The 23,644-nt window shown below is 50.5% G+C and overlaps 1 protein-coding gene across 4 annotated transcripts in view; it reads right to left on the minus strand.

The window, feature by feature from the left end:
• The window catches only part of KLHL17 (kelch like family member 17), a 265,482-nt gene that overhangs the window by 136,131 nt on the left and 105,707 nt on the right, over positions 1-23,644 (minus strand). Inside the window, exon 1 of one of the 4 annotated variants that reach the window (XM_085609678.1) lies at positions 15,943-16,073. The exons of the other annotated variants lie outside the window; for them this stretch is intronic. Within the exon in view, the coding sequence (XP_085465804.1) occupies positions 15,943-15,948 (6 nt within the window). The 5' untranslated portion in view covers positions 15,949-16,073. Of the gene's footprint in view, positions 1-15,942; positions 16,074-23,644 lie in introns of those variants that run through there. 4 annotated transcript variants of the gene reach the window in all.

A 23,644-nucleotide genomic window follows, 5' to 3' on the forward strand; every position in this document is an offset into this window, starting at 1 on the left:
TATATGTCATGTATATGTTATGTTTATTTTAAAAATGCATTCCTTTGTTCATTACAATAATGTTAATTCTATTTACATATGTATACTTGCCAATGCAACGTTGATATTTTGATTCTCAATATTTTTGTTGTCGATATTCTTGTACTTTACATGACATGTAGGTAAAGTTGATATTTTGGCTGTAAACATTTTCCAAGTTTTGTATTTGCATCGCAATTATTTATGGTTTATCTTTTATCATACAACCTTTCTTGGGGGGGACCGTAACACAATTACCGGCCCATCAATTACTGTTTCCCCGTTAATTTCTCATTCGTCTGGAGAACCCCAGGGGTCAAATTGTGATCCCCATTAACTCTGCTGGCCATAGAGTTACCGGGACACCTGATTTTGGTAATTTGGGGAGAATGGGTAGGAGTGGAACTGATGGGGTTGCCAACTTGAATACAAATTTGACCATGTGAGGAGGGGGTGTGGCTTGGTGCCCAGAAATACACAAGAGCCCCCCCCCGTCCAAAAACAACAAAACGCCTTGCAGAAGCTGGTGTCGATGTCCTGGGGTGTTTTCACACCGCTAAATGGATGTGGGCAGATCAAAACCTCGGAAAACAAGCTGGAAATTCACTGTCTACAGTGGTTTTCAGCTCATTTCCCTCTCTCTGTGTGATATCGGTTCCTCTTTGAGTGACAGGAGTCAATATCATGTCACACGGTGCCACCGTATGAGTTGGCAGGTCTGGGGCTGGCACAGGGGACCTGATAATGAAGCCTATGTAGTGTCACAGAGAAGCTAAAAAACGATGGATGGAATGCTCTCCAGAGAAATTTCCAGCATTGGCTGAAGCGCTTTCCTTTTTGCTTTCTCATTGAAGAGACAGGCTAGGAGGGAGCTGAGAGCCCAGTTTCTGTCAAAAGATGACCTCTGATGCTCTATGCTCCACGTAGGCGGAGGAAGATGAATTTAAAAAACCTGGATGAGGTTTGTGACAAATCAGTCAAACATATGCAGGTCACAGGTGAACGAAACAAAGATTAATAGGAGAGCAGTCAGGGCAACACCTGGTGTAACAGCGACAGAACGGTGTTTAGGGTACAGCGCCACCTACAGGGAGCTGGCAAGCGATGCCTGATTCTGGTGCAGTATCTTTTACACAAAGAATGCGCAATGGCTTTCCAGGACAGGCATCGCGAAGCTGCCGAAAAATTTCAATCTTTGCACGAAGAACAGTTTAGCATTGTTGGGAAACAGAGCGAAAACGTGCACGAGCAGTTTTAATCAGCTGCTGCATTTCCCTAGAAGGATCTTGCCAAGAACTCTGATGGGCAGGCGACGAAGAAAGGAGCAGAAAATAAAATGAGCACACTTGGTGATGAAAACGTGGCCCTAGGGGTCCGGGCGATCTGACCTGAAAGACGAACTAATAAAATGTGTGCTTCAAAGCAGTTTTAAAAGGACTGTAAAGAGTGAAAACAAGACAAGCAATGGGCGCGCAGCCGTGAAAGTGACACGGCCGCGAAAGTGAAAGTAATAGCGAGCGATGCGGAGGAAGAGATAAGGCAGATGGCGGATTTGTGCGAGCGTGCACGCAAGCTTGAGGCCAGCAAAAGCCTGTGGGTAGCGCTTTGAAAACCCCCTTACTAAAAGTCGAGCAAGCAGCGCATGCTCTGCTCTAGGCTCGACCTAAAAAAAAAGAAAAGGGGGCAGTGTAGGAACAACCTGACTCCCAAGCCTTGGTCTTGGGGTTCCCCTGGAACACGGCCACAGCATAAAAGCATTTTTTTTGTTCATTCACGACGATTTTCGCATAATATTCGCGAATATCATCTTGAATTTTACACAAAAGCAAGTGTAAGCTCCCGAGCTTGCTTTAATTGTAGTCCCTGGGTGAGCCAGGTACCAGAGGCGTGCGAGAATTATTCAGAAACTGGAGAGGGGGCACACGGCGCTACCGCTCCAAGAGCTTAAAAATGCCCCAGGACCACCACCTCCTTGAGGCTTAATAAAATGCTATAGGGGGCAGCGCAGACCCCCATCTCACAAGCCCAAGGGACCATCACCTGCCTGCGGCTAACAAATATGGGACGATGAGCTGCGCGGACCCCCCTTCCCTGGGGACCACCAGCTCTCTGTTTTTTGGGTTTTTTTTTTTAAAGGAAGGGGCTACACAGCCCCCCCGTCCTGGAGCCAATAATGGGCTTGCAACCACCATCCCCCAGGTCTGGCTCCTGCTATATCCCAGGGTGCCCACCCCCGGGACACAGCCGTTTGCTGCGACTTGGCGGGAGCTTTGATAGCTCCTGCCGAGTCAGAGGAAACACTCCGGTTCCAGCAAGCAGGAGCTGACAAAATGCTCTCTCTTGCTGGAAGCAGAGGTTTCGTCTGTTTCCCTACCCGCTGTGAAGCGTGCAGGGAAATAAACGAAACTGATCTGCATGGTTAGCAACACCCCGTCAGTCACAACAATGCCAGCTCCCACAGGCGGCGGGGAGCTGGCAGGGAACGGGGCAGCTTTGAGGTTCCCCCCACGGCCCCGAGGAAAGGAGCAGAAAGAGGCAGAATAAAGGTCAGAAATGAGCACAAAGAGACAAGATAAGAGTGAAAAAACGAGCTGAAAGTGGCAGAATAAAAGGTCTGAAACATGCAGAAAGAGGCAGAATAAAGGTCAGCAATGAACAGGAAGGGGCAGAATAAAGGCCCAAAACGAGCAGAAAGAGGTAAGATAAAAGGTGAGAAACAAGCAGAGAGAGGCAGAATAAATGTCAGAAATGAGCAGAAGAGGCAAAATAAAGGTGAGAAACAAGCAGCAAGAGGCAGAATAATTGTCAGAAACAAGCAAAAAGATGCAAAATAAAGGTCAGAAGTGATCAGAAAAAAGGCAGAAAATGAGCAAAACCCACTCAGGCACTGATGCGCCTACTCACAGACACAGTCAGAGAATTATGCACCTACTTACAGAATCACTCATACTTTCTCTTCCACGCACAGATCTACTCCGACTCACGCACTGACTCACAGACCCTCTCAGAGACTCCCAAATCCACTTACATACCTACTTAGACACCCATACACCCACTGAGATACTCATGCATTCACTCACACACTTAGTGTCAAAGGTTAGTGGTTACAGTTAGGAAATAAAAGGTAATAAACCTTACAAATTGAATGAAAAAAAAACAAAAGATTACAGGGATGTTGTAGTTAGGAAATAGAATAAAAAAACTTTAGAAAATCACTGAAAAACAAAGGTTACAAGGACATTATAGTTTGGCTCAGATTTCACTTGTACAAAAACTGATGACATCATCAACAGAACCACTCACACCCCCATACAACCTCTCATACACCCACTCACACCCACACAATCACTCACATACCCATTCAGACTCCTACAAGTAATTACACAAAAACTCACTTATCCATAGAGCGACTCACAATCACTAAGAGCCAAATCATACAACCAGTCACTCACCCCTACAGCCACACACTGACCCATACAGCTGACACACCCTGTTATTCACCTATAGAGCCACTCACTCACCCATACAGCCTCTCAACAGAGCCACTCACTCACCCATACACCCACTCACTCACACATCCATACAACCACTTTACACAGCCACTCACCCATACAGTCAATCCCACACACTTACTTTTTCATACAACCACTCATACACCAACTCACTTAACCAAACACTCATTCAAATAGCCACTTACTCACCCATACAGCCAATTACATACCCAGTCACTCACTCATACAACCATTCAGACACCAACTCACCCATACAGTCACTGACACGCCCACCCATACAGCCACTCACACAGCCACTCACTCACCAATAGTCACTCACACAGCCACTAAATCACCCCCACACAGCCACTCACACACCCACATATATACCCATACAGCCACTCACACACCCACTCACACACCTGTACAGCCACTCAGAAACCCACTCATAAATGGATACACACAGTGACTCAAATAAACTATGTTAAAAAACAAAGGAATAAATCACTCTGTAGTGCACAAAGTATACTAATGTTACTTTTGTGGTACCTTAGTATATATGTTTAACACACAAAAACTTTTAGAAAACACAATCACTGAATGATGTCATCAGTGATGTCAGTGAGGTCACTGACCAGGTCATGAGTGATGTAATATGTGAGATCATAAGCAGTGCATTGGGGGGGGGTGTAAGATACACAAAACAAGTGACATGGAACCGGTATTTGACTGAGCCTAACAATGCCATCCCTATAACCTTTGTTTTTAATCAGTGACTACACACACACACACACACGCACACGCGCACGCACGTACACACACGCACACACACACACACGCTCAGGGTACCTCGATTTTTCGGACAGAGCACCTACAGGATGCTTCATCCTCCTTTCTACTCCAAACCCAGAGTAAGAAAATATTTCCCCTGTAGTCCTACAAGCATGCCGGTCCTATAAAAACTTGTAGAAAGAGACCAACAACAGCTGAACTCTAATGTAGAAGTATGACGTCACGGTCTCATGGCGAACTTGAATGCCTAAAGCAGAAGGTAAAATGCCAGTCACACAACTGTAAAATGGTGGGATTTACTTTGTTTATAAAGTTTTATACAGCGCAAACAAGACATGTGAGGGTATCAGTGCACTTTGCAAGGGGAGGAGTGAAAAACCAGTTAAGACGCAGTAATAAAACACAGATACGAAATAAATACAATCATAGAAGAATAACAAATTGTGGATGGGTCCTCCCAAGGATATCAGTATGTCATGATTTCACGATCGACAGCACCAAGTCGCGAAGAAACCAGGAAGAACTACATTTCCCAGGAGGCGCGGCAGCTGCGCGCGCTACGTAACGTCCTGGAAACGAATAAAGACCCGAAACAACCCCGGGGGCGTTGCCTATGATTCACGTAATCCTCGTACCTGTTCTACGGCCAGCACCGTCGCAGTTTCCAGCCTGCTATCTTCCACGGACCATCGGAGCCTCCGACCGGCCATCCAGAGTTCCTGCTCGCTCTCGCCTCTGCTACGGCCGGAGTCAAACCTGCGAGGTGAGTGACACGAAGCTCCGTGTCTTCTAACACGCCCCCGCTTTCCCGGACTAACGGTCCGCCGGTGCGCTCTCGGCTGCTCCTCCGCAGTGAGCCCCGAGGTGCCCCGCATCAGTCCCCACGCCCAAGGATTTCCGGGCCGACAAAACCCCGGTGCGCGCTCCTCTGCTCACTTCGGATTATCGAGCATGGAGTAGAAGCGCGAGCACCTCAAGGGTTGCCTCTCCAAACTACCTCTTCCACTTTCTGTTCGCTTCTCCCCAGACTCTCGGGTAGAAGAGGAGCAGAACGCCCCTTCAGTCTTGGACAAACCTCCGAGGGGGAGAGAACCACACCAGCTTGGCGCTCCTCCGCCCCAGGATTTCCGGGCGTAGAGTAGCAGCGCCAGACAACCGCATTACTTACTTCTCTGGTGATGAATCGCTATCCCTGCATTCCCGTGAAGTCAACGGGACGCCTCCCAGTGAGGGTAAACTGGGTCAAGGCAGTATCTATCTGACCGGAGATACCCAGACAAAGAGAGATAGGAATATCAGGTAACAGGGAAGATACCCACTAAGGTCTGGTTGAGTGGGAGGGGTGTAGGTGACCAGGACCTGTTTCTAAACTTCTGCTTGTTTCCTTCTAGGTCTCTCTCCCTGCAGTTCCTACCCCTCCTTCCCTCGCTCACCTGTCTCCCGAGTCCGAGTGTATTGTACGTATCCCGCACTGGGGACGGATGGGAGGGGGACCCATACATAGCATCAGCGTCATCCCGAGGAGAGGATCAAAGGAGACCGTGACACAGTAGGACAGTAGTCATGATCAATAAATGAGAACATACCAGGTTAAAATAAATCAATACAGGGTATGATTTTGATATTAGTCCAACCATTTGGTAAATCAGAAATGTTTTCACTTCTATTTCACCATTTAAGTAACTCTTGTAGACAAGTTGAGGGTTTCTCCAAGTCTATTCTATGTAACAGTTCCAAGCATCATCCCAGCCCTCAGGCTGCTCGTTTCTCGCGTCCATAACATTCTCTTGCCCGAACAGCCTTGGCTGGTGTCACACCTATGACATGTTACTATTCCATTTAAGAGAATGCCACAACAACCTAGCGCACACTGAACAAGCAGAGGCGTTTTAAGGCAGGGGCAAAGTGAGCTCTGGCCCAGGGCCCCTGCCTTTTAAGGAGGCCCCTGATAGGGCCAACTGTGTACTGCAGACTATCTTGCCCTGATGACCTTGATTCATTCTTAAACGGATTGTTTTAAATGCAGTATACCTTTAATTTATTTTTAATGTGGGTGATGTGTAAGAGACTATTACAGTCATTTTGCAGAAAAACGCTGTGTTGGTTTAATTCACCATCCATAAAAAAAGTTTCTTTTAGATCAAAACAGGACCGCACATGTGAGAAACGGGAAAGATTTCAGAGATTATTTGAAGTAAAATTAGAGAGCTGCTACTGTGTTACAAAATTGAAAACACATATCACTATCCCTAAATATTCGATGCAAACGCATTTAGTATTTGGATGAGTGTTTCTGCACTGTCAGTGATTTTAGCAAAAAGGGCAGAAATTGGATCATAAATTCAAAACTGTTCGAACTGGGCCCCCCAAACTAAGTTTGGTCCAGGGTACCCAAAATCCTTAAGATGTCCCGGTGAACAAGCGCCGCGAGGTGCATGTGAGAAACCAGCATTTCACTACAAAGCGAGTGACAGAGGTCGCTGCAGGGGTACTGCACAACGCAGTGTTAGAAACACGCTCTTATCTTCTGTGGTGTTAATAAGGAGGAATGTGAACACCTGTAGTGACCACGCGCTGCACCAGCAGGAACCGGAGGGCGGCGCCTTTAATGCTGCCGGACGATCAGCATATGCCAGACTGAGCGAACGACCAATCCGCCCCTGCCTATTCTAAGGAAGGGTCTCGCGCGTGCTGTGCGCACGGTACAGAAACAATACGAGGTGCTGCAGCCCTCCGGGGAGGCTTTGGGAGATAGCTGTGGGCGGGGCGATATCTACTGTCCCGCCCGGTGTCCAAGACCAGCCGCTGGCCCATGTTTTATTTAATAAAATCGTTACTCGGCGTCACACAGTGCCCACGCCATATTGTGGAGTGCTGTGTTTACAAGTAAACAGAGGTTACCAGCCTCCCCACCCTGTGCTTTTTCACCCTCCCACCCCCTGCGAGCTTTCCTGTTTGGTGTATCCAGTAGTAGTCAATGATTTAGGGGGCACCCGACCTCCCGTCGACTGCAGCCCCCACCATTGTGTAGAGTTGGGATGGGGCCCAAACATGGCCGCCCATGTGCCCACCACTGTCCTCCTTATATTTGGCTCTCATCCATGCTTGCCTATCCATTTCCCCTGAACTGAGGGCACTGACTTTTCGGTTCTTATGTACGCCGACGATCATAATTCCTTGCCCCGTCGGACTCCAATGTAAACCTGACTACTACCTAATTGCAGTAACGCACGAACCTAAAATGAATACAGCAAACCGTAACGCCGTGGACTTTTCTAACCAGACCGGACGCTGCCTCGGGAGGTGGATGAACGGTTCTCCGTAGGGGTTAATGAAACAATGTAAATACCTGGGTCTGTTATTTACTAGTAATTTATTCTTGAGTGGTCGATTCCAGAATCAAAAGTGGATGTTAAACTCAACTGTCAAAGGTTTGTTACCAGATGCACCAAAAGGCAACAGGAATATTCAGGCCTTAAGGAAAATGTATGATGCTACAATCCCTCCAGGGGCTCCACACTAAGTTTAATGTTTTCCCTGCAGAACAGCTCAATTTTAGATTTTATTTAAGGGAAATTGTCTAAAAGCCTTGTAGGCAAATGACAGGGGGCTTTTACAGAAGACACTCACCCCCACTTGAGTTGGGTTTGTCTAGTTTCACCTTCTGAGGCCAAGTAAAAATCTTACGATTCTTGAATTATATATCTGACAGGCCAGTAAGTGGGTGAGTGAGTGAGTTCCATCTATAGCCTGGTGTTGCTGGAGTTAGATCAAAGGATTAAGTTTGCCATCCCAGGCTCGATGCCAAAGTTAACCCTTATGAGGAAGGAAGTGATGTGCAGGTGTGATAGCTCTACTTGAAGATATGATTCCCGTCACCCTTGTACAGGGGATAACGAACATACATCCGACCTGATGACCACCACAGGAACACAGTGTTATGGCTAATTTACAGGCACACTTTCAAGTCAGGCGGCCTTTTAGGTAGCACAACAGAGTAGCGCGTGCAGGGTATCCTGTAAGGGAAACACAGTGTCCCCAATGCGAAAATGGGTACAGGATTGCATTATTTTTAGGTTTGGCTTGACAGCTAAGCTGGCTGTACGCCCTAGTGTTACCAGTTCCCTAAAATGCACACAGAGATGGCTTCGCTTTCTCCCCCACAGGAGTATATTACCCTCTCTCCTCATTATATTAGTTGTTTGGCGCATCAGTCCACCCCCTATGGAGTGCTAACACTGCAATGAAGGAGAAACTATTTTACATCTCATAAGCAGAATGGATCTTCATGCACTAAATTATTTATCTCATAGATATATTGTATACAGAAAGCTATTATTTATTTATTTTCTGTTTAATTGCAACAGCTTTTCTAAAAAAAAAAAATATTTTACGACTCAAAATGCAAGCCAGACCTTTTGACTTTGCCATTGCTCGTTTAACTGCCCATCACTGCGTACACGGGGCTGCAAATATATAAAACTCATATTTGCAGAGAGAACAAACTGAACTTCAGAGGCAGCATGTCTTTCTGCTCCCATTTGTCTCATATTTTAATACCATTGTAAAGTTCAGGTACAACTGTCTTATCAGTTCTAATCCTCGCCTGGTGTCTTTGAAGTTTTGGGGTGTTTTTAACAGGCTATTAATTTGTTCAGTAAACAGTCTGACTTTTGGCTCCAAAAGCGTCCTCTGGCCTTGAGAAGGTAGGTCTTACTACCTTTAAGAGGAGGCTACATGTTAGCAGCAGTAATGTATATTTACAGGGGTCTGTACTCCAGGAGTAAGATTATAGACCCTACCTTGGTAAATCTAGTTGTCCCCCATAAATGTGACCCTCTTTTCCCCCATTGTGAGCTTGTGGGTAGAAGGGCTGCAATGTGGTGTGTCCTTTGCAACAGAGATGTGCGTTTGCAAGGGTGGGTGTGTGCGTGCTTCTCGGCACAGTGGATGTGATCGCCTCCAGCCTTCAGCCCTGCACTCCTTGCTTCTTTGGAATTTGCTCCTTGTGTGAAGAGGCCACGTGGTTTCCCGTCCAGCAGTCCACCCTTAAATGTGTGGGGAGAATTCTGGAAAGACCGCTGGACGGGTGACTCTGCCTGGCACCGATCTATCAGTAAGTGGAGGCCCAATCAGTCAGTCCTCTCATCAGCCACAGAGCTCCCTAGTTGTTGCCGGAAGGGACGTTAAAATGTGGTGCCTGACCCACACATAGGGTCCTCCGTGGCACGGCTGTGCAGAGATGCACCAACAAGTTGCCCCCTGAGCTTCTGGACTTAAGCTAGCAAAGGGAAGATCACAGTGTGCTTGAGATCACTCTAGCCCGGGATTACATCTTTGTATGGAAGTTTGGGATACACCTGATCTCTCCTGCCAGGGAAAAAGGATGTATAGGAACCCAGGACTAGTGGATCTCTGTACCAATTGCCCATTGCCCTGAAGTTACACGAGCCACAGGTTTAGGGAGCCCCACAAAGCTAACAGAAAAACAGACAGACCCCCCCTCCCACCTTTAAACTCCTTTAGACTTTTTCAACTACAGCTAGTACATCCATTTTCCGCTTTGGGGTCACTTCTAATGGGAGGCTAGACCTGCACTCCACTGGCACTGTAACTGTAATTTCTGTAAGGCAAAAAATGGATCAGGCTAGACTAGTTCCAGTAGCCATCAGTCGTTCATGATCCCAACAGCCAGATACCAGAAGGTCTAAGTGCACCAGAAGGCTACACTATTTTGACCCACACTAGTAGCAACTGGGATACATGAATTTTATATTAGTTATATTTCAGCTTAATTGAAGAAAACACTGAAATGAAATCAGAAATGGCAAAGGGGGTGGAGCAAAAATATAGGTGCCGATTATACCATCAATCAGAATCTTCAAGTCATCAGCACAGACTACCAAGTGAAAAACTTCCAAAAGTTTGGACAGCTCCAAGGCTATCCATGGTGCTGAACTCAAATGAGAGAATGTTAATCCATTCTATCTTGAGATGGGTCTTCTGAAATGAAGCTGGAAGAAAAACAGAACCAGCAATCCACTCAAGAGGGATCTAGCCATTCACCTATTTTCTTTACAACTTTTTGAGTGGTTAGGTTTAGAAACATTCTCCATTCATTTAATTTTACTGTATTTCAACTCTAGGGTGTTTAAAATAATACCCCTGGCTGGTCTCTGATATTAAAAACACACTAATTAATACGGTCTGTTGCTCAACTTTTACGTCACCCCTGAAAGTGAGACCTTGACTGCTCGACCAAGCTAGTCCGATGAGTTAAGGAGGGTTTAAGGCCAACTTTCCATCTCAGATCTGGCACCCGCCAAGTAGGATAATTGTTCCACTTTGGCTGCTGCTGGGTGGTCTAGTATGCACCTTCCCAACCTGGGAGACACCTCAACAGTTACGAGAGGCCTGTACCCCAGGATGCAAAAAGCTACCAAGGTGATCGGTCGAGTCAGTCCTTCAGACAGTACATTTGTGGCATTCTGTTGGTAACTGTTGAGTGTCTGGTACCTTGTCCAAGGAGCGCGAATGGTGGTCTGTATTGTCAAGGTCAGCAGGTCATGTTGGATTTTCAGATGGAGGCTCAAGGGCCGACAACGATAATGAGCTAGTTCTCTGATTCATTTCCTATGTACTTCTTACAACTGGACCTGGATTGGGTAATGTGATTTGTGAATGCCGACCTAGGACTCGGGGTACGCCAAGGATATACAGCCAGTTATCCAATGGTTTTTCACATGTCCCACTTATGATGGAACCTACATTGGTGATGTGCTTTACAAATGCCAGCCATGGGGAGACCGGGCCTAATTTGACAAAACGTTCTCCAACTACCCTACAATGTAACTTACTACAAAAATGTCTCCATATTCAGGCTGCTGGACTGCCCCAAACTAGCAGAACATGAGCACGAAGGCCTGAATCCATGCAGCGAGCTAACAGGGCTGTCAACATATGGTCCTGCGTAAGACTGAGGGATGTTTCCAGGGTGACTAATAGAAATGATGCCAGGGTTGACGAGGAACCAATGGCATCTGCTCTGCAACGCCTGCAGAACATCGGAAAAACAACCTGGACTGACGATTCTGTGCGCCGGCAGCTTATCGGCAGTCAGATGGGGCATTTGCTGCAATCATGAAGGTTTAAGTAGATTATCCATCACACCAGGGCAGGGTCTATAGCATGCAAGCTGCTGCAGTGGTTTCTCATGCACAAAAAAGTCACATTACCTTACACATGACACAGAATGCACATGCAGGAAGCTAACTTTATAATACACGCGCATGGAGTCCATTTATTTGTGCATTATCTTCCATGGAGGAACCCCCACTACATTGCATATGGAAAACAGAGTTCATCGCATATAGACTTTGGTACTCAATCACGTTTACTATACAATTTCACAAGGGCAGTGATGCTGCAGCAAGATTAGTATGTATATGTAATAAGAAACTGGGGTCTAGAATACCAGCAAGAACATGGACCCTCAAACCTGCAGCCCTCTATATGTCACATGAATGTAATTCTGATGCAGTTTGCAATGACAACCGTAGAATGCACTGGACACAGGCATTATATCTTAATTATTATGCAACAGAGTGTAACCATGTTCATTGCTCTGCTATAGCGCGCAAAGGAACACAAGGGGGGCACACATTCTATATATTTTATTTCTGCAAATTGCCCACTCCTTGTTTCAAAGATCACAACCTGTCCTTCTTAGAAAGTCAGACTCTACAAACTAAAAATACACAATCTATGTTGTTCCTCTATTAATCCCACGTACCATCTGCATGAACTCGCATACCACAGCCTAACTCCTATTAATGTAATCAACCGGGGGAATAATGCACTACATGCATGCAATGGTTTGCTAGAGAGCATAAGACTAAACCCAATAACCAACAATAACCACTGGAGTAATCAGTAATCCTGCACTCTGGAGCAGAGTGCTGCCCGGCGTATTGCCTCACCAGCGGTATTAAACTGTCCCTCGTTATGCAGCTGCGGGTCTGAATTTTTAAAGAGGGGGCATTTGCTGTGCACATCTGTGTATTCAAAATGGGGTGCAGGTTCGCATATATGCAGAGTGCACTTTTCGTGCAGGGCGGCGTTGAGCAGATTCACAAGTCTGTAGTGGAGGAGGGGAAAGGACCAGGTGCATCGGATATCGCGAGAGGATATGTGCTATGCGGTTTATGTATTGTTGGCCGATCCCGCTCGCATATACAGGGCTCTGAGCAGTCACAGTTTGCGTGTTCTTCTGGAGGTGGAATATTCGGGCGAGAGATGAACAGCGTTGTGGGAGGAGGAACGGACAGGAAGTTGCAGGTCTGTTACTGTATATTTACAGTGGCGGGACAGGTGCGAGGTACAGTGAGGTGGTCAGCCGCTGAGCACGCCTGCATCTGAAGGGGTTGCAGTGCTGGACTGTGTAGGTAGAGCTAACGTGGGGAGGAGTTAGTTGAATAAGGCGAAGTTGTAATCCAAGTTTTGGTAAGTAAATACTGGTTCTTTGTCTGTCCAAGGCCCAGAATACAGGGCAGAGGGCATCTTGATGGCAATGTCCATAGCCTTGTACCAGTCCGAAAATCCCCTCCCCTGTCCCCCGTCCGCACCCCCTATACACAATCCCGGGCACCAGGGCACGGCCCGGTCACCGCCATGGGCAGCAGCTGCACTTGCAGGCGACATCCGATACACCGGCCGTCTGGGGACACGCTGATCCCGTGCGCCAAGGCCTTTATCAGGAATGGGGGAGGGGCATCCTCCCCCTCACACACGGTCTAACAATACACACTTTCTCACGCTACAAATCCGCCCCATGTCCTTGACCGTCAATGACGCTACGAGGCACTTGCAGACCCCCTAATCGTAGATACCTACCCCTTCGCCTTGATATGTCCCTCCCGATCAGGTGCTCCCAGATGCCCAGCCTGTCACCCTCCGGTAGAAAACGCTCTCTCGTCTATGAGCCCCCACCCACACCCGTGCACTCTGCTGGCGGATCTCCCGGAGAAGTGTGCTCACCAGGGGCCGCCTTCCCGCTTTAGGGACCCTCCCTTGCCTCATCATGCGGTTTAAGAGGCCCTTCCCTGGGCATCCTCTGCCTGTAGAGGTCCTGTGGTCGCATTGTAGGGTCAGGGTGTCCTCGGCCCTCCACCCTTTGTGATCAGAGCCTCTGCCATGGTGGAGCCTCTGGTCTGACACTGAAAGCCAGCTTCATCTGCACCATCTGGCCTGAGTGGCACCATCGCCAGCAGCCTCTGGATTAAAAGGGCACCTGGATGGACTGGTATAAGCGGGACCTAACCCTGCACACACTGGTCTGCGTGGTACCCATCCTTGCATGCTCTGGTCTGAGAGGTACCGTCACCACCTGCTGCTGGCGTAAGAGGTACCCATCCTTCCATACGATGGTCTGGGAAGTACCCAGCCTTGCACACTCTGGAAGGAGACGTGCCCGGGTTTGCACACTGTAGTCTGCGAGATACCATCACCACCGACCACTGGAATGAGAAGTACCCAGCCTTGCACAATCTGGCACCCAGCATTGCATGCTCTGATCTGCGAGGTACCATCACCACCTGCTGCTGGCATGAGAGGTACCCAGCCTTGCATACTCTGGTCTGGAGGTACCCAGCCTGGCAGGCTCTGGAGTGAGGGGTGCTTTGCCCTAAAGCCTATGATTAGATAAGTATACTAACCTGCCACCGCTGGTCTAAGAGGATCAATCCCTTCTTGTATAACAGGCACGTGGCCAGAGAGGTGCCCTGCCTAGTAGAGCCGGCCTTTGCTAAGATAGCGCCCTGCGCGTGGGCGGAGAGAAATTTGGCACCCTTGGTGATGGTAGTGAATTAAATGAGGCAGCAGGGGGTCCCTTTTGTGTTCATTGGTCAGTACTTGGGTGAGCAGGGATTGCCCCCCCCCCCTGAACACAAACATCCCAGGACCTCCCCCAGCTCATCTACATTACTGATCGCTTACCTGTCTCACGCAGTTGATGGTTTTGTTGATGTGTGTCATCAGGGGTCAGAGGGTGAAAGGAGGCCAAAGAAGGAGGCTAAAAGGGTGTTAAAAACATTGCCTGCCATATGATAATGAAGGCCTAAAACTACTTCAAACTGGCAAATCAGAGAAAAACTAACAGACAAGGACAAGGCTGGAGCAAGATGAGAAGAGTGCTGTTGTTGGCATGACCATAATGCACACAGGTCCATGTGCCCCTCAGAACATTGGTGGCTGTGCCCAGCTCGCCCATGCTGAAGGCTAGCCCTGCTACCTTGTATCCTCAGGTCTGACTGGACCATTCTCAGTAGGAGCTGGTCCGAGAGAGATTCTCCCTGCAGTCTTGGGGCTGAGACAACCCAGCCCATGATAGAATGCTTTCATGTCAGCCATTCGCAACTACTCTGGACCGCATTCCAATCCCTAGATTTAGCCCCTATGTAACACTGCAGATGGGAACCAATCTCTGGTTCGGTTTATCTTTTCTGAGATGCATGATTCGCTGCAGTATCTGGTTTGATGGACACTCTCCCCTGTTCCCTCTGGTTAGAAATGTAACCTCCCCTGCTGCCTATGGTTGGAGAATCAAAGACAAGGCGAGGGATGGAATGCTTTGAATTAATGTCAGCCATTGGCAATCGCTCTGGGAAGAGACCAAGCCATTGTTTTTCGTCCACAGCATCCCACCTCAGTTTGTACCGAGCCATATCCAAATCAGTCTTCACCCTGCTCCAATGGGACCAGTCCACCCTGATCTGCCAGGCCAGGTCCTCCCTGATCCGGACACAAGCAATTCAGGGCCGATTTCACCCTTGTTAGGGCTCATCAGCCAGGTATACCTTGGTTCCAGTGGCATAGCGAGCATGGAACCAACATCAGGGCATACCAGTCACACTTAGGGCACCAAAAACAAAGTGACAGGTGGATTGCTTGAATTAATCTCAGCCACTACCCATCATTCTGAGCCGCATCCCAACCCATCATTTTTTGCCCACAAAGCCATTTCACTTTTGACCAGCCACATGCAAATCCGTGTTCACCCTGTTCTTCTGGGAACAGTCCACCTCGAACTGCCAGGCCAGGCCCTCCCTGGACTGAGATGATTATCAGTGGCTGAGTTTAATTCAAGCATTCCATCCATCACTTTTTTGTCTTCTTTAGTATGGTTGGAGAGGCACCATCTGCTGTCTGTTTGGAGAAACTCCCTCCCCTGCTGCCTCTGGTCGGAGAGATGCCCTCCTTTGCACCACCCTAGTACGAGAGGCACCCTGCACTGAAGTTTCCGGTCGGAGTGCCACCCTTCACTGCAGCCTCTGGTCAAGAGGAACCCTACTCGGCAGCCTCTGGACGGAGGTGGCACCCTCCCTCGCAGCCCTTGGTCGAACAGGCACCCCCCCCCCCCCCAGCCCCGGGTCGCAGATGCACCTCCCCCAGCAGCTTCCCTTGCAGCCTGTGGTCAAACGGGCAGCTTTCCTTGCAGCCTGTGGTCAAACAGGCACTCTGCCCTGCAGCCCCCGCTCGGAGAGCTCCCCCCTCCTTTTGCAGCCTCTGCTCTGAGAGACCCCTCCACCCACTCCGGCTGTGACATGAGGCGGACAGAGTGCATAATCCCGGCTCCGATACTCACAGACATATGTCCTATTGTCTCAAGCCGGCAGCAGCTGTCTGTGGAGGGAACATCTCCGCCGGCCGGCGCGGTTTACTGGGCACCGTACACTGTCCTCCTGGGTGGATGGACTGCACTGCACTGCACTGCACTGCAGTCCGCGAGGGCCCTCCTGCGCTGCAGTCCTCGCGGGCTTCTACACCGCTGTGTGTTCCTCTGCACCCTAGAGTTGCAGTCCCACGGAGCTCCTCTGCATGCCTGCACTGCAGTCCTTTGGGTCCTCTGTGCATCCCTACACTGCAGTCCTATGGGGTCCTTTGTATCCTGGTGCTGCAACGCGGAGGGCCTCTCTGCACTCCACTATGACCAAGTACTGCAGTCATAAGCTGTCCTCGGCGCCCCTCTGATATCTGGGACAGGGAGCCCTAGTGCTGCGTCTGTGGGTGGCCCCCAAAAGAGTCCTTGCTTGTATTTTGGGAAAGGGGTGTACAGATTTTGGGGAGGGAGGGTATCACTTCCTTTGTCAGGTTTCCTGATGGGCCCTTCCTTCCCCGGGATGCTATCCAAGCTAGAACCCCGCGTGCTCTCTATTGTGTGTGTGTGTTTGGGGGGGGGGGGGGGGAGGGGGGGGTACACACCGCAGTGCCGGTATTGGAGGGCAGAGAGGGGTTTTTCCACAGCTGGGTGTGTTGGGCTCTATCGCCCAAGCGCTGCCGGTGATGCCCGCTGTCTTGGTGCCCTCCTTCGCAGGTTGGGGAGGGGTGCTACTAGGGGAGGGTGGCTCTCTGCGGGTGATGCTCTCCCCGCAGTATTAGTGTTGGACTGCTCTCTCTCGCCTGGAGACTCCTGTCTCCCGGCGGTGTTCCCTATTTTTAGGTGAAGGGGGCGGGGGGGGGGGGGGGAGCTGAGTGAGGAGCGCAGCAGAGATGCTCTCTGGGGATGCTCTCTCCGCAAATGCCGGTGTTGGCTGCTCCCTACACGGATGCTGCTGGGGGCGCTCCCACCGGGCGGGCCTCTCTTTTTACGTAGGTTTGGGGATGCCGGGTGCTCTCTCTTAGCAGAGGCAGTGTTGGGGCGTTCTCAGACACGACTGCTGCTGGAAGCGCCGCTCCCGGTGGTTTTTTTTTCTTTACGTGAGATGTGGAACGATGAGAGATGCTCTCTCCGCAGTGCAAGTTTTGCGGTGCTTTCCTGGGGAGGGGGTGGTGGGTCTGCAGGGGGCGCTGTCTCACGGTGGCGCTTCCTGCGCAGCGGTCTCGTTGCTACTCTTGTCCTGGTGTTCTCTTTATTTCCCCAGGGAGCCCAGCGTTGCCCCTCCTCAGGCCCGGATGCTTGGGGACTCCGAGCTGCCCCCTCACTGCACTTCCGTTGCCGAGGTGCTCCAGCACTGCAGTCTCTCCCCTTCTCGTCTCCGGATCAGGAGCCCCCGGATCCCATAAACTGACGCAAATTGAAACCAACCAGGTGCAGGCTGAGAGTTAAGGTGGCGCCGGACAGTTCCACCTCAGGTCTGCTCTACAGGATGGGGGTGCAATGCACAAGTATGGCCATGGGCAATACACACCCCGCTGCCTTCAATGGAACAGTCGTGCAAGGTATCCCGGGCTTAACACTGCCTGTGACAACAAAAACATTTTTTTACAGGTTCTGCAACGCAGCGAAACCACCTTAAATGGATCCATGTGTGCACTCCGGCTTCTGCTGCAGCCAGTAACTATAAATTGTACCTACAATACCAATCCCACCTTAAAATCATCTGCAGCCCCAAACCGACCCCATGTCGCATGCAGCACCAATAATCACGTCAAAGCCCCCCTGCAGTTTCAAGACTACCTTAAGCATCGTGGGTCCACAGGCCTCCTTAAATAGTCACCTGCAGCATCAAGCCATGCTTAATAAACAAGCATTGACGAAGCTAGTCTATTGTATAATCTTACCTCCATTCACATAGAACATGATTACAGCAGAACAACAAGCATTTACAATGCAATGGTCTCGACATTGTTAAAGTTAGAGCTATTGGCATTGCTCATGACATTATTTTTGTTTGTTTTTGTTTTTAAAACATTTAAAGAAACGGCATTGTTATTTACAATGTCAATAGCTTAATCTCTCTCAAATGCGAGACCTATTGCATTTGCACCCACACACAGAGCTACACACACAAAGCCACCCACACACACTGAGCCACCCACACATAGCCACCTACACAGAGCTATTCACATAGAGCAACCCACACACAAATAGAGCCACCCACACAGAGCCACCTACACACACAGTTACCCACACACACACACAGCCACCCACGCATAGAGCCACCTACAAAAAAGCCACCCACACAGAGCCACACACATAGAGGCACACACACATAGAGCCTCCCACATACACACAGAGCCACACACACAAAGCCACACACACAGAGCCACACACACATACACAGAGCCACATACACACACAGCCACACACACACATACAGAACCACACACACACACATAGATCTAGACACATACACATTCGCTAGCCGAGACCTAAAAAGGAAGCTCAGTTCCACGATGGCGGTGGCACAGACTTGTGGTTTAGGGCGGACGGCGCCTCGGGAACCAATAAGAATCCATACACGTCCCATATAGCACACGCCACCCCTCCCCGCCCGCCACGGCCAAGAAGCAGTAAAAGACGGTACCGCCCACGCAATCTAATGAGTCATGCATTCTCGCGAATACGTACAGTTCAACATTTTCAATTGTAGATCATAAGAACCCAGCGAAGTTTTTTGTAATTTAGAGGGACTCGCTAGTTTTTTTTGCAGCGTCCTAATTTCATGCCTGCAACGTTAGGTACACAACAGCACTCACCATCCTACCAGTAGGAGGCGCCATCTATCGGGTCATATATGCATTAATGATTTCAATGCAATGATGAACTGAAACATACAAAAATTACCTATACCCAACTGGCAACTGATGTGGACAATATATGCCCCGGCTCCTAATGACTCCAAAAGATTATAAGGTACTCCATATAGGTCACGTTTTATTCCTCTTTAACGGCCACTAGTGATTCGCTTTTGAATCCAAACAAACAAGGCGTGGTACTTACCGCGGGTCTTCGAACTCGACGAAAGCAAAAGGGGGCCCACCGCGCTGATTCTTGAGGTCGATGTCACGAATAGCGCCATATTTGTAGAATACGTCCTCTATGTCCTTGGTGCGAATGTCCAGCGGCAAGTTCCCAACATATATGCGGCAGTCATTGTTCGGAGCAAAGTGCTTCTTACAAGTGGGAGTGACTTTTGGTGAGAATGTGGCGGCGGCGAGCGAGCCCAACTGCCAGTCGTTGAGGGAATTGCTTCCCTGAGGGAATTCTGAAATCGCCTTCGTTTTCTTCACCCTTCCAGCCGGGCCGTGTACGGGGTACCATGGTGGACGGAGATGACGCCATGAACACCACCATCTTTCTCCGAGGTCAAGCAGAAATGCCTCGGAGAAACGCAGCGTCATTTTCGGATTCGGGGGCGTGTTTTTCTTTCTCTCCTCTTCCCATTGGCTGGAATGTTTACATTCCAGAGGAGAGAAAAAAACTAAAAAACACGCCACCGAATCCGAAAAAGACGGGGCTTAAATGGACAGACGCCCCTCTCCTCCAATGGCTGGCCTCCGTTTAGGAAGCCAGCCAATGGAGAAGAGGGCGGGTTCAAGCCCCACTACTGAAAAACATGAAATCTCGCCAAGCGAGACTGCGCAAGCGCAGCCTTCGCTAGCCGAGACCTAAAAGCAGTGCACGCTCGATGCGAATGGTTGAAAAATTTCATTCTTCAGGTTAGGGTGTGGAGGTCACATTCTTAACACTGGAAAGGCCAAAACACAGCACCAGGTACATCACACGCAGCAGCCCCTCCACCCCCACACACTGGCAGCAGCCCACACTATCTTGGTAATATTTGAAAACACACAGCAAAAACATCTTTTGAAAAAAAGTGACTTAAAACCATAACCTCGCCAACTGATCTCGAGTACATGTAAGTGTAAGAGTAAGAGTGTTGTAAAGTGGTGGGGGCGCTAGGCCCGCATACTTAATGAAGGACCACACAGACACTGGATGTATAGTTGGTAACTGGCCAGGAGCACGTGCGTTCAGCCCCTTTTATTATCAGGGTCACCTGACTGGTGACGCCTGTGGTGGGTGGGTGTTTAGTGTGGGTTCATAGGCAGTGGAAACACTAGACTGTATCCAGCAGGATACTACATCCCTCCCAACTTTGGATAAAAGAAATATTCTAAGTCCAACCTGTAAAGGAAAACAGACACCCAAAACAACCCACAAGTAGCCTTAACTTCAGGCCGCAGTCCGGCGGTGTTGGTTCTCTCGGACCACCATTGTTCATGACGTTCGTGTTCGTCTTGCCATCTATTTGAGACCGACCTGGTCTATCAATAACAATATCTATGTACACGAGTCCTTCATCAGGATACTGGGAGCTGTGATGAGATCCACTCTGATGATTCTTGGCATGAGGTTTCCGCTTGGAGGTGACGTGCTAGTTGTTCCAGTATCTTGACGGCCAAGATGCTTCCGACTTGCCTCTCTCACTTGGGCACCTCTCTCACCGGCGCCTCCGTGTGGGCTTTCCTGCTGGGTGGTCATGGGACCATGTGGACCGTGCAGGCTCCGCGTGGGCCGCGCTAAGGCGTCGCTTCCGAACTGCCAGTGTGACTCACAGCCCAGTTGCTCATGTGCCCGCCAAGGGTGATGTTCCATCTCGGTGTCTTCGCCATCAGGAGTCCGGGTCTGTGTCTTCCTCTCCGGCTCGCACGGCAATCAGTCTCCGGCTGCGGCCTCCGTGCATCCTGCGCATGTCGAGGAGCTGTTGCCTAACATCTCTCCCATTCGGACTCCAACTTCACTGGAATTCCGCCGAGGCCCCTTGCCCCTGGATTTCCACTTGACCGCGTGGGCTGTGCGGGCCTTTGTGTAGGCCGCGCGTAGGGGGTCACTTCAGAACTCCCAACAGGGCCACGGTCTGGTCTTGCTTTATCCCAAGGGGTGGATCTTTAAATGTTCAGTTGTGCTCTACTTCCGTATGCTGCAGGCTGACAGGGGTGCACAGACGGTTCCTGGTCGGCCTGCCTTCTTGGACTCCGGTTGCCTGGAGTGTGTGGATTCCTTTAGGTGTTGTGCTGCTCCTTGATGGTGTTGATGATTTCACCATTATTCTTTGATGGGGCAGTAGGCGGCGGTCCGATGTCTCAGGGTGTTCTCTTCTGTGATGATGCGAGTACTCTGCCCGGTCACTTCGCCTCATTGTCCCTCGCACGCCTGTGTTGGTTGTCTGCCCGTGGCGCGGTGCCACTGTACCTTCCTCCTTTGTAGGCGGACATCCTGTCATCCTCTTCTTCCTTCACGGCGTCTTGCCACTCACTCGCCTTCTCTTCTTTCCTTCCTTTGCGACGCGGTCTGTTCCTCTTGCATTCTTTCTCCTCCTCACCAGGCTTCTCCGTGTAGCGTGCACTCTAAACGTTTTCCTCTGGTCTGGTCCCAGCAATGGGACACTGTCTTCTGTTCAATCTGTGACTGGACCGGTCGTCGCGACCTTCTTCTTTTGATTCATTCTAACTTCTAGTTTCTACTGTTCAACTTCTCGTCCGTCTCTTTCTGGTCCTCTTCGCGGACCTTTCCTGGGGTCCTCTTTGCGGACATCCTCTTTGTTCTTCACCTCACGGACTTCTTCTCCATTCTTCTCATCAGGCCGCTTGTCAGGCCTCTCCTCTCTGACGACCATCTAAGTGGTCCGCTTCTTTTCTTCGGCGACCATCTGGCTGGTCGGCTTCTTCTCCTCACTGGCGACCATCTGGCTGGTCGGCTTCTTCTTCTTACTGGCGACCATCTGGCTGGTCGGCTTCTTCCCTTCGCTGGCGACCATCTCGCTGGTTGGCTTCTTCCCTTCGCTGGCGACCATCTGGCTGGTCGGCTTCTTCCCTTCGCTGGCGACCATCTGGTTTGTCGGCTTCTTCTCCCTTTCCCGGGTCTTCGTGCTTCTGGTGGCTCTCGCAACCACCTCTTCTTCTCCGCAATCACGTTGCTGTGGCGCGCTTCTGATGGCGCTCTTCCATTACCTTCCTGGGTGCACTCGCTGCGCGTTCCTCTACCTCCTTTGTCCCTGGAGCAGTGTCTGCTGTTCTTGCACGTCTTCGCACTTGCCTGGCGCCGAGTTCTGGAAACTCGTTCGCTTGTCTGGTGGTGCTCCTTCTTCCTATAGCTGCTGCGACAACCTGTGGCCACTAGGTACCGCTGCGCTCTCGCTTGGTCCCATCTCCGTGCTTCTGGTGGTCTGCGCCACCGCTCCTTCGACCTGCTCCTGGTTACTCCTCTTTGCGCGCATGTGTCTTCGCTCTGCTGCTCTTCTTAGGGTTCCTTCACCGTGTCACCTTATCTGCGGGGTACTTGCTTCTTGCGCTGCTGGCGCCTTCCTGCGCCGTCCCTTTTCAGTGATTTAGCGCCACCGTCGCATAGCAGCGTTCCCGTGCTCTCACCTCTGCGCATTAGTCAAACCTTCCTGGTCTTCTGCCAAGTAGGTCCTTTCTCTCACTAGACCGATGCTCTTTGTTGCTCAACTGCAGGCAGCTGCCAGCCAGCCCTGTGCTGCTGCTCTGGACCTTTGGCTTGTTTTCCTCTTTTGCTGCTGCTGCTCAAATGTGTCCATCCTATTGCAGGGTGGCTCTCTGTTCCTGGCTGCTGTGACCCCAGGAGTGAGTTGAGCAGCAGTCTCATTTCCTGCTCTCACTGCAGGCTACCACCTTTAGCCCTTCTTATTGTATTTTATTTCGGTGTGGGGTGCGCTGCTGCACCAGAACCACTAGGTGGCAGTGCTGCCTTGCTCTGGCTCTCTGTCTCTGCTAGGCTCTATGGCAGCATGGCCCTGTGCTTAGGATGGCGCTGCCTTGCTTGCTCCTCACCAACTCCGGTACCAGGATGCCCGCGTGCCTTCAGCTGTCCCCCTGGTGTTCCTCGTCCACATGCAGTCTGGGCACATGCAGTCCGGGTAAGTGCTTACTCACGTTTCTCTTCAGTCCTCAGTGGCTCAACTGATAACGCCAGCAGTGTTACGGTTAGCCACAGCATCCTCACACCGCTTTACCCGGAATGCCTTTTCTCGCCTGCTGTCCAGACTGCGCGCCGGCCACTCAGAGCAGCCGCGGACAGGGCTCGCTCTTCCCGCAGGTGGGGAACGGGACCTTCATGCTGCGCAGGGAGGCTTGCGCTGTTCTCCCCTCGCTCTCCCCGCCCGCGGCAGCCTCACTGCTCACATGCTGCGCGGGCGGAGGAGACAGGGGTTGCTGCTCCATGCTGCGGGTGGGCTCCGCTCTTGCTTTCGGTTTCTTCCACCCCCCCACCCCCGCAGCAGGTCTCCTCGTCTCCGGGGCCGTGCGGGGAAAGTTGGTGCCACTCTCCTCCGTCCGCGGGCTGGGTGCTTCCCTTCTTCTGCTCACCCCGCCGCAGCAGCCTCACCTTCCATACGCTGCGCGGCGGGGAGGGGGTGTTGCTGCCGTTGCTTCACTGCGGGTGGGCTCCGCTTCCGTTGGGGCTTACCTTCCGCTCGCGCTCCTCACATAGCGGCAGTAGAGGCGGCAGCTGGCATCTGGGCAGTCCGGCCTCGCTCGCGCTGGACCATACACTTCAGAGGCGGGGTGGGCTCCCGTTCGCCTTGATGCACCCACGGGGCATG

Source organism: Triturus cristatus, chromosome 1_2 (genome assembly GCF_964204655.1).
Source record: "Triturus cristatus chromosome 1_2, aTriCri1.1, whole genome shotgun sequence".
Classification (NCBI taxonomy): domain Eukaryota; kingdom Metazoa; phylum Chordata; class Amphibia; order Caudata; family Salamandridae; genus Triturus; species Triturus cristatus.